The sequence below is a fragment of the Euphorbia lathyris genome, chromosome 1, assembly GCF_963576675.1.
Source record: "Euphorbia lathyris chromosome 1, ddEupLath1.1, whole genome shotgun sequence".
In the NCBI taxonomy this organism is placed as follows: domain Eukaryota; kingdom Viridiplantae; phylum Streptophyta; class Magnoliopsida; order Malpighiales; family Euphorbiaceae; genus Euphorbia; species Euphorbia lathyris.
Genome location: NC_088910.1, coordinates 14,576,296 through 14,589,672, shown reverse-complemented (window position 1 = coordinate 14,589,672; position 13,377 = coordinate 14,576,296). Strand labels below are relative to the sequence as shown.

General features: G+C 34.8%; 1 protein-coding gene across 16 annotated transcripts; it reads left to right on the top strand.

Annotated features, from left to right (window-relative positions):
• Positions 1-356: 356 nt before the first annotated feature.
• Positions 357-8,271, top strand: LOC136222492 (5'-3' exoribonuclease 2-like). Of its 16 annotated transcripts, none has more exons than XM_066010279.1 (14): positions 357-476; positions 577-1,093; positions 1,311-1,529; positions 1,694-1,853; positions 1,929-2,048; positions 2,163-2,204; positions 2,279-2,374; positions 2,503-2,595; positions 3,576-3,704; positions 3,787-3,863; positions 3,986-4,549; positions 4,650-4,694; positions 4,855-7,904; positions 8,068-8,271. In XM_066010279.1, exons 4-8 carry the CDS (start codon positions 1,776-1,778, stop codon positions 2,527-2,529), a joined length of 363 nt encoding a protein of 120 aa, XP_065866351.1. In that variant the 5' UTR covers positions 357-476; positions 577-1,093; positions 1,311-1,529; positions 1,694-1,775; the 3' UTR covers positions 2,530-2,595; positions 3,576-3,704; positions 3,787-3,863; positions 3,986-4,549; positions 4,650-4,694; positions 4,855-7,904; positions 8,068-8,271. The 16 variants fall into 16 exon arrangements, 6 of the variants coding, with proteins under 6 accessions (XP_065866351.1, XP_065866357.1, XP_065866360.1 ...); XM_066010285.1 differs by having other exon boundaries at positions 2,503-2,615; XM_066010288.1 differs by having other exon boundaries at positions 2,503-3,704; positions 4,855-6,344; positions 7,601-7,904.
• The last annotated feature ends 5,106 nt before the right edge of the window (positions 8,272-13,377 follow it).

The following is a 13,377-nucleotide window of genomic DNA, read 5'->3' as shown; positions in this document are numbered from 1 at the left end:
GATTAAGGTATATTGTAAACGAATTGCATTCAGAATCCTTACTTATCATCATAGGTCATGTTCAAATAAAAATGAGTCAGTTGAGTTCATAACATTTTCATCTTTAAGAGTATGCCTGGGACCGATGCAATTGTCATAAAATAAGTATTTGCATCGGCCCCTTATTACAGACCGATGCAAATACTTTCGTTATTTGCGTCGGCCCTTAATAAAGGGCCGATGCAAAAGCTCAATCATGTGTTTGCATCGGCCCTTAATAGGGACCGATGCAAATAACAGTATTATTTGCATCGGCCCTTAATAGGGACCGATGCAAATAACTGTATTATTTGCATCAGCCCTTTATAAGAGACCGACATAAGTAAATAGTTGTATAAATTTGGATTTAGGGTTCATATTTTCATTTGCAGTTAGTCCATCTACTGCTTCTCGTCAAGGAGAAACCATTGACGGCGCTCGAAAGGGATTTGAAGTAGGTAGGTTTTTTCAGTTCGATCTATTGCTTGACTTGTGAGATTTGAAGTAAGTAGGTAAATTTTCTTCTAATCGGCATCAGCGAATTTTGCCTCATTTCAGGAGAGCCTAGAAGAAAGCGATTTACTGGAGAAAAACCTTGCCTCAGGTGAATGACGGCAGTAGAGAAGGAAGTGGATTTTAGGTCTTGCACATCTTATTCTTTTCTGTGTATATTCACCAGTATGCCTTGAAGGCCAACAGTTTTGGCTATTACATTTCGAATCCTCAACCAAGTCGAGCAGTCAAGCAGCTTCTTATGATAGATTTGGTAAAATTTCCCTTCAATTTGTTTATCCACTTATCTTTTACTTTCAAATTATGTTGGTTAGATGTTTTGATTTTAATAATTTCAAAGGTCTGGATTGAAATCCATGCAGGTTTTGATTTGGGTCTTTTTTTGATTTGAGTATTTTTGGAAGTTCATATAAGATTGTTTTCATTTGAGTCACTAGCATTCAATTAAATTAAGTTCAGCGATAAAGAAGAGAGCCTAACTCATTAAGTAGCATTCTTCGTGGATGTTGTACAAGTAGTGAAGATGACCAACCAACGAGGAGAAGGGAGATATCCAATCAAGGTTAGTGGTTCTTTTGGTTATGTTTTTCTTAGTTCCTCCTTTCCTAACAGATTTTCTTGCAATCTTGATGTTGCTTATTATTTTTGAAGCCATCTTTTTACTAACTGCTTACAAACTCAGTAGAAATGTGTTGTAAGAGTAGTTCATCTAATTGTTTTGGCCCCTTGGCGTGGCATGATGATAATTCTAATGTCAGGTTTCCTGTGTAATCTTTCAGAGTATCAATATTCTGAAAGCTAATGGAAAAAGTGCAAAAGATAGCTATCTATTGAATGGTTATGCTCTGAATACTGGTCGTGCTGCTCAAGGAATGCCTACAAGAGTCGCACCTGCAAAAAATTGCCTGTCTTGATTTTAATCTTCAGAGGATAAAGATGCAACTCGATGTACAAATTCTAGTCACTGATCCCAGGGAGCTAGAGAAAATTCGTGAAAGGTGACTATATTAAGCTCCAAACTGTTTTATGAGAACCAGGCCACCTCTGCCATTTGTGATAATTGGTTCCTTCAGTTAATAAATTTGTTGCAACATTGATTGTGGGATTTTTATATAGTCAATAATGCTATAGCCATATTTCTCATTTATTTTCCACTCCCCAGGCATCCTTGTGTTTGGTTGCTGTTGTCATATAAATGTGAGCCATCATATGATTTGCTTTTGGTTCAGTATTAAGTAGCATTCATGTTCCTGCTTTCAAGGAAACTTCAAGAGTATATCAGTTCAAGGATCAGTTCTCATCCTGGCTGGAAGAACATCAAGGTTTGATCATTCATATGTACATTATTTTATTGGCTGCTTGTGTTTTTCTCATTTCAGTGTTCATTTGGTCATCAGGTTATACTTTCAGATCCCAATGTTCCTGGAGAGGGGGAGCACAAAATCGTGTCTTTTATCTGCCACCAGCGCACTCTACCTGATTATAATCCGAATACACGCCACTGCCTCTATGGTCTGGTATGAACTGATTAATTCATGTATGGTCTAGTCACTGATTAACTTTTATCATTTGGTAAAGATGTTACCAAATACCAAGGAGCTGAAAGAGAAGCTGAAAGCTCGTCTTCGCAGAAATCTGATCTTTTCCAAAATGGAGGCTTAGGGACAGACAAGGTATGAACTTATCTATCTTTGAGTGTCCACTTTTCGGAGTGTTTTCGTTGTTTTCTCACCGAGTTCTTGAACAGGTAAAACTGGGGACTGCTTATTGGAGAAAAAGATACTACAAGGAAAAGTTCTCTACAAAAAATGCTAGTGATATTGAAAGCACTAGAGAAGATATAGTATGACAAAGATATTTATTGTCGAGCTTCTACTCTATTTACGTTTTGATGAAATGAACAAAACAAAGCATTTTTTATATGCTCTTTTTGAACATTTGGGATTAATGAATCTTCATTTTCACTTTCAGATCGTATTTCAAGATGTTTTCTCGTAAATGAACGGGCTTCATCTAATATATCTTCTCCTCTTACTCCCAGAAACGTAGCTTCTTATAAGCTAAGTATGCCTTTCACATTATTAGTTAAGCTTTTCTCGAATTCTCCTTCACTGCTCTTGAATTTTCGGAACACATCTGGTTATGATATATATTATGAAAATGTAAGAATCCCATATATAGACGGATATATAAGATCATTTTAGTTTGTAACATACCAGAAGACATTTTGAATCAATGTTGTCTTAAAATTCGAAATAAAAGTGCGATTGTATAGAGATCATAGTCATTTCGCTCAACAAAATCAGTGAAAATGACATTGAGGTGTTGATCAATTTCGATCTCGAAATGATAGGATAGACCAAGCCGACATAACAAATCGATGAACTTAATGTTGTGGATTAAATCTTTTTTGGATTGAATCAGCATATCATTAACTTTTCCTTTGAGTGTTTCCACCTCTTTTGTCAATGATTCATATTCCTGCTCAAATGCATTCTATTTTTCTAGGAACAAGGTATCAATATATATATATATATATATATATATATACACACACACGTACAGTACAGAAGAAAGTAGGTATTGAATCAAGAGATAATGAAGCAAAACTATTAGCCCATAAGGAAGCATGAAATATTGTTAGTGGAACATCTTTTGCCATCTTCGGGGTAAGCAAAATATGATTGCTTGCTATATCTATGCTCTACTTCTATGAATACAATTTATAGACAAATTATACTACACGGATGATGTGGTGCATCTGTGCATATAGTACAATTTCTCCAATTTCGATTATCTTTTCTAAATAGGAACGTGCAGTTTTATAGAAAACATATCACATGTTAGAATAGTTTATAATTATCTTAAAATCAAAAAGTTGATAGACCTAGGTATTTTGAAGGTAGAAAAGTACACAGAAGGTTTGCATTGGGTCCTTGTTTATTATTTCTCAGAGGTTCCATCATGGACATGGTATGAACTTTGTAATATAGTGCTAGAATGCAATTGTCAGAAAAAACATTGACAGTGGAATCTCATGTTAGGGTTTATCCGTACCATTACGCTCCATTTGCTTCGGATATGAAAGGTCTAGCCCGAGTCAAGGTGAAGTTTCATAAGGGTTCACCTTTTAAACCCTTTGATCAGCTCATGGCAGTGTTACCTCCAAGGAGGTAAGTTGGCCTTGTATTAATTGGTAGCTTAGATGAATGAATGAATGAGAATGTCTTGATTGTTCAGAATGTTCTTTTGCAGCTCATAGTTTCTTCTGAAAGCATATCAGAAGCTGATGATCGATGACGATTCGAACATTATCGACTTCTATCCTGATGGTAAGGCCTCTTTGAAATAGTCTTAGCTTTTCTTTCTGTTTTCTTTGAGTTTCTTAGTAGTTTCTGTTCTATATGAACAGTTTTCTTTAAGTTTCTTAGTAGTTTCTGTTCTATATGACCAGGGTTCGACGTTGATACAGATGGAACGTTGTTTATATGGCAGGTTTGCATATACATTTACTTAACATGTTAATTGATTCAGTCCTGATACTAATTCATCTATCGTGTCACTATGTCATTTTCCCTTTCACATGACACAAGATACATGACAGACATTTCTTTTCGTGTCGTCTGAATATTTTTCGTGACAGTATTTTAACTGTATGTCATCTGAAGGCGAAATAAAAAATGCGTTCGATTCTCATATGCCATTATGATTACATAATCCTGTCATCCAAAGAAAATGCGCGTTTTCGTTAAATTTGATGCGCTCAACAGATGACACTTCTAATAACTGAATGTCATTGTATGCCGAAAACAAAAAAGCGGCAAATGAAATTTCACTTACGCGGCTATACCAAATTTTAGGCGCTCTATATAATTTGACTGAAATTTTAGCTGATATATAAACCCTCTCTCAATCCCAAACCCCAGTTTAGGTTACGCAAGATTCATCCCTCTCATCCCTCTCTATCTCAATGGTTGATTTGAACATGCAATCACTGGGTGAGCTCGAAACACTACTGGTAAGCCATATTTTCTTCGTTCTTTGATGTATTAGAGTATCATTGTTCCTTTATTCTATCTTTTCCTCATCTGATTTACTTTTATGTATGTCCATTTCAGCAGCTTGTATAAGGATCTTGTGATTTTCAGACCTATCATTGAAAGGTTTAGATCTCTCGCTTAGCTACATTGATTTTATTGTATTTAGATTCACTGCTGTAAAGCTTGGGTCTTTATCTTTTTTAATCTAGGGCAAGACAGTGCCTGATATTTTAGATGGTATGAACTCATATGATTCCTTTTTATTTGAACACAATATTTGCAGGGATAGTAAGAATGCTTCAGTACATGGGAAGGCTGACTGAAGAGATTGTCAATCGGTTCATGCCTTTAGCATATGGGAAGATTTCTTTAACTTACTGAATATATATTAATGTTATGTTGGTTTGAACTGATTGGTCATGCCTTTAGAAGTGACTGTGTATGTTTGATGTACTGTTTTGGAACCTAGAACTCATTGATTTAGGAAACTAGCCTGATTTAGTATATATATTGTTATGTGGGTTTGAGCTGGGCGATTACATATATGTATGATGTTGTGGGTGATGATGAAATGATTGGTATGAACTGATTGGTTAGATATAACTGTTTAGGAAGCTAGGACTCATAGAGTCTATGTATATGAATGATCATTAAGCATGTGGCTGCTTAGGCATACTCTAAATCTTTGAATGTTCATTGTGATTGGCACTACTCTTACACCTATGAGTTATACTGCTAGAAGTGATTGAGTATGTGTATGTGTATGTGTATGAAACATGTTTATGTTTGATGTTCTGTTGATGTTTATGTTTGAGGTTGTGTATGAGTATGTGTACGATTGTTCATTTGGGCATATAGCTTATTAATCATGTATCAAGTATTAGAGGAACATTGTAAAAGGGTCATTGAGCATGTGGCTGATTAGGCATACTCTAAAGCTTTGAATGTTCATTGTGATTGGCACTACTCTTACACCTATGAGTTATACTGCTAGAAGTGATTGAGTATGTGTATGTGTATGTGTATGAAACATGTTTATATTTGATGTTCTGTTGATGTTTATGTTTGAGGTTCTGTATGAGTATGTGTACAATTGTTCATTTGGGCATGTAGCTTATTAATCATGCATCAAGTATTAGAGGAACATTGTAAAAGGGTCATTGAGCATGTGGCTGGTTAGGCATACTCTAAAGCTTTGAATGTTCATTGTGATTGGCACTACTCTTACACCTATGAGTTATACTGCTAGAAGTGATTTAGTATGTGTATGTGTATATGTATGAAACATGTTTATGTTTGATGTTCTGTTGATGTTTATGTTTGAGGTCCTGTATGATTATGTGTACGATTGTTCATTCGGGCATGTAGCTTATTAATCATGCATCAAGTATTAGAGGAACGTTGTAAAAGGGTCATTGAACATGTGGCTGATTAGGCATACTCTAAAGCTTTGAATGTTCATTGTGATTGACACTACTCTTACACCTATGCTTGTACTGATATGACTTGCAAATGATAAGATATCACCATACTCTTTTTTATTTGAACATGACCTATGATGATAAGTAAGGAATAAGTTGTCTACTTGTTATAGCATGTTCACTTGAATATACATGTCTACTTGAATAAGTTGTCTACTTGTTATAGCATGTTAGGCATATTCTTAAAGCTGAAAATGTTATGAACTCAACTGACTCATTTTTATTTGAACATGACCTATGATGATAATTAAGGATTCTGAATGCAATTCGTTTATGAAGCATGTATTAAAGGGTAAATTTTGGCTAATTGCATGTACTTATATGGCTTGCAAATGATAAGATATATTTCATTAGATAGATTAATATACATATACATACGAACTGAATAACAAGCTCCACATAAAGGGTTATGTATGTGCATTGGTCATACTCTTACTATGTTCCTTTCCACTCGGTTTGATATCGTAACAACAACATTAAACATGGTGATAGGTTTATGATGCATTCAGCACAAACAGTCCCTTGTTTTGACAGCATCATAAACCTCATTACCAAGTTCAGAGTACCACGAGTACAACCCAAGTGGAAGGAGCATTGTAAAAGGGTCAGTTTAGTCTACTTGCACATACATACAAACTGAATAGCAAAGCTCTATGTTATATTACTAAAGGGGGGGGATGAGTGTTGCCTTTCGGTTGTAATTGACAGTCCAAAGTTTCTTAGCTGTTTTGACTAGTGAAAGGAAATTTGGAATTGGAATGAGAACCACATTTGGATATCACATTGCCTTTCAATTCTCCTTTCACTTAGCCAAGACAGCTTAAGAGATTTGAACACCCTTCATATTCAGCACAAATAGAGTCCCTTGTGGTGACATCATCATAACCCTCATTACCAAGTTTAGAGTACAACGAGTACAAGTGGATGGAGCATTATAAAAGGGTCAGTTTAGGAGCACAAAGCTCTACCTTATATTACAAAAGGGGGGGAATTAAAGGTCCAAAGCTCCTTAACTATTTTGACTATAGAAAGGAAATTTGGAATTGGAATGAGAACCACATTTGGAGCTCACATTGCCTTCTGATTCTCCTTTCTCTTAGCCAAGATAGTTTAGGAGATTTGGACACCCCCATATCCACTTTGCATACTCCCCAGTCCATATCTGGGCGATCCCCTCATACTCTTCCATGTTGTTGCGGTATTGCTCAGCAACTGCTTCTTGCTCAGGATATGGCTCCTCACTGTGGGGCTGTAGAAGTAGATCATATAGGTGCCACAGACACTATAAAATGCATAGAATAATTAGAACAAAAATATGACGTTGTATGTTTATCGAATGAAATAGATAAATGGTTGCATTATACCATGGCAGTGGAAAAGCGATGGTTATTAAGGATACGAGGAACTTGAATCAACCCCTGAGGAGCCACGTTAGGATGATATATCCTATTCCGGAAGCAAAAATGAGTATAAAAGGAGAGATTTATTAGTGTATGTTTCATGTAGGTGATTATATCTTACTGATCTGAGTTAATATTACTCTTGCAGGTCTGTTTGGGAAATCCGGAGGGTAACTAATTCTGATTTCAAATACACCCCTTTCATATGGGGTGTATTGGGGGCCTTTCATCCTGATTGACCATGTGAAGAAGTTACCATTAAGAGGACCTGTACGTTATCATCCAAGAAGAATCATTAGAAATACACAGAAGAAACCAGGAAGAGTTACAGAACAACTATGGATTGACATACGTACCATTGATGGCCAGAAGCCACTCTGGGTTCTCCATGTACAACTTATCCAAGTCAGCAATTATGTCTCCTGGAGTTTCAACAAGGGGATCCATTGTTGGTAAGTTTTCTAGTTGTTGAAGGTATGATTCTGAATTATGATGCATATATTTATAGTGATATGATTGTGGTAAGTGAAAGGCCGTGAAAGGGGAAGGGTCACGTAATTACTACTGAGTTTAGGGATGTGTGTAATATATTAATGACTTGCTTGGCTTTTGCAGATACCAAGACCTTTGGGATTATAGGCCTAATTATTACTCCAAGATATGGATTGACTTATGCAAGATTGGTTATTTTTTGTGTTTTAATTCATAAATGTATTGGTTATTCAAGATATGGATTGACGTTAGGCACAAATGTAAACATATTATGAGTATTGGTCTCCAATAAAATTAAAACCATTGATATACAGAATTTAATCTTCATATTTTAGAATGTTTCTGTATTCAGGTATAAAAACCAGAAATTCAAACGAAGAAGAAGGCATAAAGTGACATTTTAATTTTTAAAAATATCATCTAAAGAGCAATAAAAAGACATTAAAATAAATGTTTCTGTCATATGAAAAAAAACTCATTTGACACGGTTGATTAAGACCTGTGCCATCTAAACAGGCTATAACAGCAGAAATTATTATACGAACTGTCATCTCAAATTAAATATGCCAATTTCCCACACGCTAACCTGACGGTTTTAATTCTCAGAATGTCATGTGATGACATTAAAGGTGACGACAATAATAAATAAGCTGCATCGTAACAAGGGTAAGCTGACAGTAAGAAAATAGGCTAATGTCATGTGTGATGACGAAACATGACAGAACCTGACCGTCGTCTGAAGGTGCAATAGACGGCAGCGAGCCCCGTGACAGATTTATATCTCGCGGGATGATGGTTTTTAACTGTCGTCTGAAGAGGGTTTTGGCGTAGTGTGTTATGAAAGGCGAAATGTAAGCTTCCATTTATAGATGAAGAACTGCTTTTGGATGAGACCCGAAAAGCGGAGAAGGAAATTGAGGTATATAACTAGTTCTTCTACAAGTATACAGGTAACCATTGATTCATCCTGATTGCTAATTTTGCAGAAGTATGAAGCACAAATAAATATGGAGAATGTTGATAAGATTTTCACGAGAAGATCAAACATGTCGGACTCGCTGGTATTGCCACTTGTTTCAAACATGGATACTATGTTAGCTTATTTTTTAATTAATCTTTTGTATCTTGCAAATTTTGATTAGAAATTCAGAATCTCTCGTAGATATGTCATATTTACTTTCATGTAAATGAATATTATAAGCATTCTTTTCTTGTTTTCTTCATATTATTGATATCCTATAGAGCTCCATTCAATCCAAATTAAATTTTTTTATTTTTTTTAAATGAAAAAGCATCATTTGCATCCGCCCTTTCTGTTGGCCGATGCAATTGGTTGAAGCATTTGCGCCAGCCCTTTAAAAGGGCCGATGCAAATGAGTTGCATTTGCATCGGCCCTTTGTAAAGGCCGACGCAAATTAGTGTTTTAGCGACGGAAAATCCGTTTGAAAAAGACTCATTTGCGTCGACCATTCATAAGGGCTGATGCAAATGCAACTCATTTACATCGGCCCTTTTAAAGGACCGACGCAAATGCTTCAAGCAATTGCATTGGCCGACAGCCGATGCAAATACATTTGCGTCGAGGGCTTTTGCATCGGCCAATGGCCGACGCAAATAGCCCTAAATGGCCGATGCAAATGGTGTTTTTTCCACTAGTGATAGCTCATGTTCAAATAAAAAAGGAGTATGGTGATGAAGTGTATGATATAACTATGCTTCACAAACCATATGTTGTAGGCATGAACATTATTTCACTCAATGAACATTCATAGCATAAGAGTATGGCCAATCACAACAACATCATACATGTAACTAATCAGCTACATGCCCAAATGAACATTCGTACACATACTCAATCAGTCTAGCTTTCTAAACAGAACATCAAACATAAACATGTTTCATACACATACACATACTCAACCACTTCTAGCAGTATAACTCATAGGTGTAAGAGTATTGCCAATCACAATGAACATTCAAAGCTTTAGAGTATGCCTAATCAATCACATTCTTAATGATCATTCATACATAAACTCTATGAGTCCTAGCTTCCTAAATAGTTATATCTAACCAATCAGTTCATACCTGTCACGTCCGTGACTAAATTTCTAGAATTTATATTTTGATATTAGTATATATAATAATTATTGGGTATATGATATTAATTTGGTGCTATAGGAAAAGTTTGGAGTTAATTTGATGGTTTTAGGAGTAAATTAAAAGTTTAAGGTAATTTTAAAAAGATTATATAAAGATAGAGGATCAAACTGGATTTTTTCCAAATTTGATATATATATCAAATTATTTCGTGATGATCATCATCATCACCATCTCAGTTTTCTTTTTCTTTTTCTCATCTTTATCTTTCTCTGCCTCTTCGTCTGTTTCATCGATCCTGAACCGTTTTTCCACCGTTTCTTTAATTTACGGATATTCGACCGTCCGAATCACTCGAAATTGGAAACATAGCATCCTTATGTATAGATCTAAGTCCTAACCGAAGAGTTTTTTAGTTTCGATAATGTTTGAAGCGAAACGTCTTAGACAGGATTTAGAGAAGAATTGAACGGGTGTATTTTAGCCGAGGTAAGTAACTATCAACTATATTTTGAGTTTTATGTATATAGATATATATATAATCAAAGAAGTTTCAGAAATTGATATTTTAGGGTTATGCAGGACTTTTGTAAAATTGAGGTTTTTCCTGATTTTGCTTTTTATTGTGAAATTACGGTTCAAATGAAGCTATTGATTATGCTTCTATGTGAATTTTCAGATTTTACTTGATTATGTTGATTTAAGGCTTAATTTGGTTGATTTACATATTTACATATATGTTTTTGGTTTCAATATATATATCTATATTGAACAAAATGAATTTGATGATTTCTTACGAATTGGTTTTGGATTGACAAATCTGTTGCGGTTATTGTTGTTATTATTTTGGATTGAAATCCAAATGTGATTGTTTATGATACAAAATGGCTAATTGAAGCCAAATGATTTTTGGTTATTAACTAGTTTGGAATTTGATCGTGAAAGGATATTTGAGCACGTTATGATTTTATGATTTTATATCCATCGAGAGTTATCCGGATCGGTGGTTTTATATTTGAAGACCATGTTCAGTGAGGGACATGGCCTGTGTACACAGTGTGAAAGACATATTGGGTATGGCAAAGAAGTGTCGGGTAAGACCATATGGGATAGGCAATGTTAAGAGACGTCTCGATTATATATGTGATTATGGATTGATACTTAAGGGGAGAAACTCGAAGATGGATACAATGTTTTAAGTTCATTTGGATTATGTTTTCGGTTATGATTGATTTTGATATAAGGTTTTATATTTGATTGAATACGAGTTGGTTTTGGTTTGATAAAACATTTATTTGATTATGAATTGGTTTGATGAAACGTTTATTTGTTTTGATTCGTTTTAAGGTTTTGATTAAATCCATTTATAAATGTATATATGTAGCTATGTTAAGTGAAGTTGGGTTTTTATAGCTGATAGTTTTTACTGAGATTTTTTTCTCACGTTTTCAAATGTTTTAATGTTTTTAGGTGAGAAAGTACATGATATAGAGAATGTTGCCGACCGATTAAGCGAGGTTTGGAAGTTGGCTGCTTATTGTTAGAATTATGGTTAGAACTTTGGTATTTCAATTGTAATATAATATGATATTAATATATTGGGATAAATTGGAAACTCCTAAGTATTGATTATGATCTTTCTATTTCACGCCCGATGCCGATTGAGGTCGTCTAGGGTCGGGTGTGACAATACCAATCATTTCATCATCACCCACAACATCATACATATATGTAATCGTTCAGTTCAAACCCACATAACAATGTATATGCTAAATCAGGCTAAATTCCTAAATCAATGAGTTTTAGGTTCCTAAACAGTGCATCAAACACTCAACCACTTGTAAAGACATGACCAATCAGTTCAGACCAACATAACATTAATATATATTCATTAAGTTAAAGAAATCTTCCCATATGCTAAAGGCATGAACCGATTGACAATATCTTCAGTTAGCCTTCCCATGTACTGAAGCATTCTTACTATCCCTACAAATATTATTTTCAATTAAAAAGGAATCAGATGAGTTCATACCATCTTCAGCATCAGGCACTGTATTGCCCTAGGTTAAAAAAGATAAAGACCCAAACTTTTCAGCAGTGAATCTGAATACAATAAAATCAGTGTAACTAAGCGAGAGATCTAAACCTTTCAACGATAGGTCTGAAAATCACAAGATCCTTATTCCAGCTGCTGAAATCGACATACACAAAAGTAAATCGGATGAGGAAAAGATAGAGTAAGGAACAATGATACTCTAATACATCTAGGAACGAAGAAAATATGGCTTACCAGTACCGTGTCTCGAGCTCACCCAATGATTGCATGTTCAAATAAACCATGGAGATAGAGAGGGATGAAGCTTGCGTAACCTAAACTGGGGTTTGCGATTAGAGAAAGGGTTTATATATCAGCTAAAATTTCAGTCAAACGATAGAGCGCCTAAAATTTGGTATATGGCCGCGTAAGTGAAATTTCATTTGCCGATTTTTGTTTTTGGCATACAATGACATTCATTTATTAGAGGTGTCATCTGTTGAGCGCATCAAATTTAACAAAAATGCGCGTTTTCTTTAGATGATAGGATTCTGTAATCGTAATGTCATCTGAGAATCGAGGGCATTTTTTATTTCGCCTTTAGATGACATACAATTAAAATACTGTCACGAAAAATATTCAGACGACACGAAAACAAATGTCTGTCATGTATCTTGTGTCATGAGAAAGGGAAAATGGCATAGTGTATTAAAATTTTAAATTCAATGTCCTATAATATCTCATTTTTAATAGATAATAAAGTTAATCCATCTCCTTGAATAGTATAAATAGCTATTTTTATATGTTATTTAAAGTTTAAAAAGAGACGTTGCAAGATTTTGATAAACGGTAAAATACGAATTTGACAGACAATATAAAATATGGACTTGATAAACAGATATATATATATATATATATATATATATATATACATACATATATATATATATATATAACATGGGTTTGATAGATAGATATATATTGGATTTGGATGGAAGATAAGTAAATTAAATTTTATGATAGTCATAACATATTAAATTAAAGATATATATTTGGACTCTTTCGCCTATTGGGGATGTGGGAACACAATTTCATAACATTTTTTATTATTGGGGCTGGATCTTCTCTAAACCGGTGGAGTTTGTTGAGCTTGTAGCGATTTTATGGTGGATTATTTGGTGCTATAGAAATGACATTGTGTGGAATCAGAAAGATTCACAAGCTTCGATCCTGTACCATTCGGTCGGTTCCTTTCTGCAGGCCTAGAAGAGAGTGCAGTCGTCAGTTTCTCCTTCAAGTA

Bases quoted from the DNA above. Each gene is read 5' to 3' on its own strand.
- LOC136222492 (XM_066010281.1), top strand. From the start codon at position 1,776: ATGTTCCTGCTTTCAAGGAAACTTCAAGAGTATATCAGTTCAAGGATC. The intron at 2,049-2,162 runs GTATGAACTGAT...TCGTCTTCGCAG, and splicing joins GCCACTGCCTCTATGGTCTG to AAATCTGATCTTTTCCAAAA. The intron at 2,375-2,502 runs GTATGACAAAGA...TTTCACTTTCAG, and splicing joins AAAGCACTAGAGAAGATATA to ATCGTATTTCAAGATGTTTT.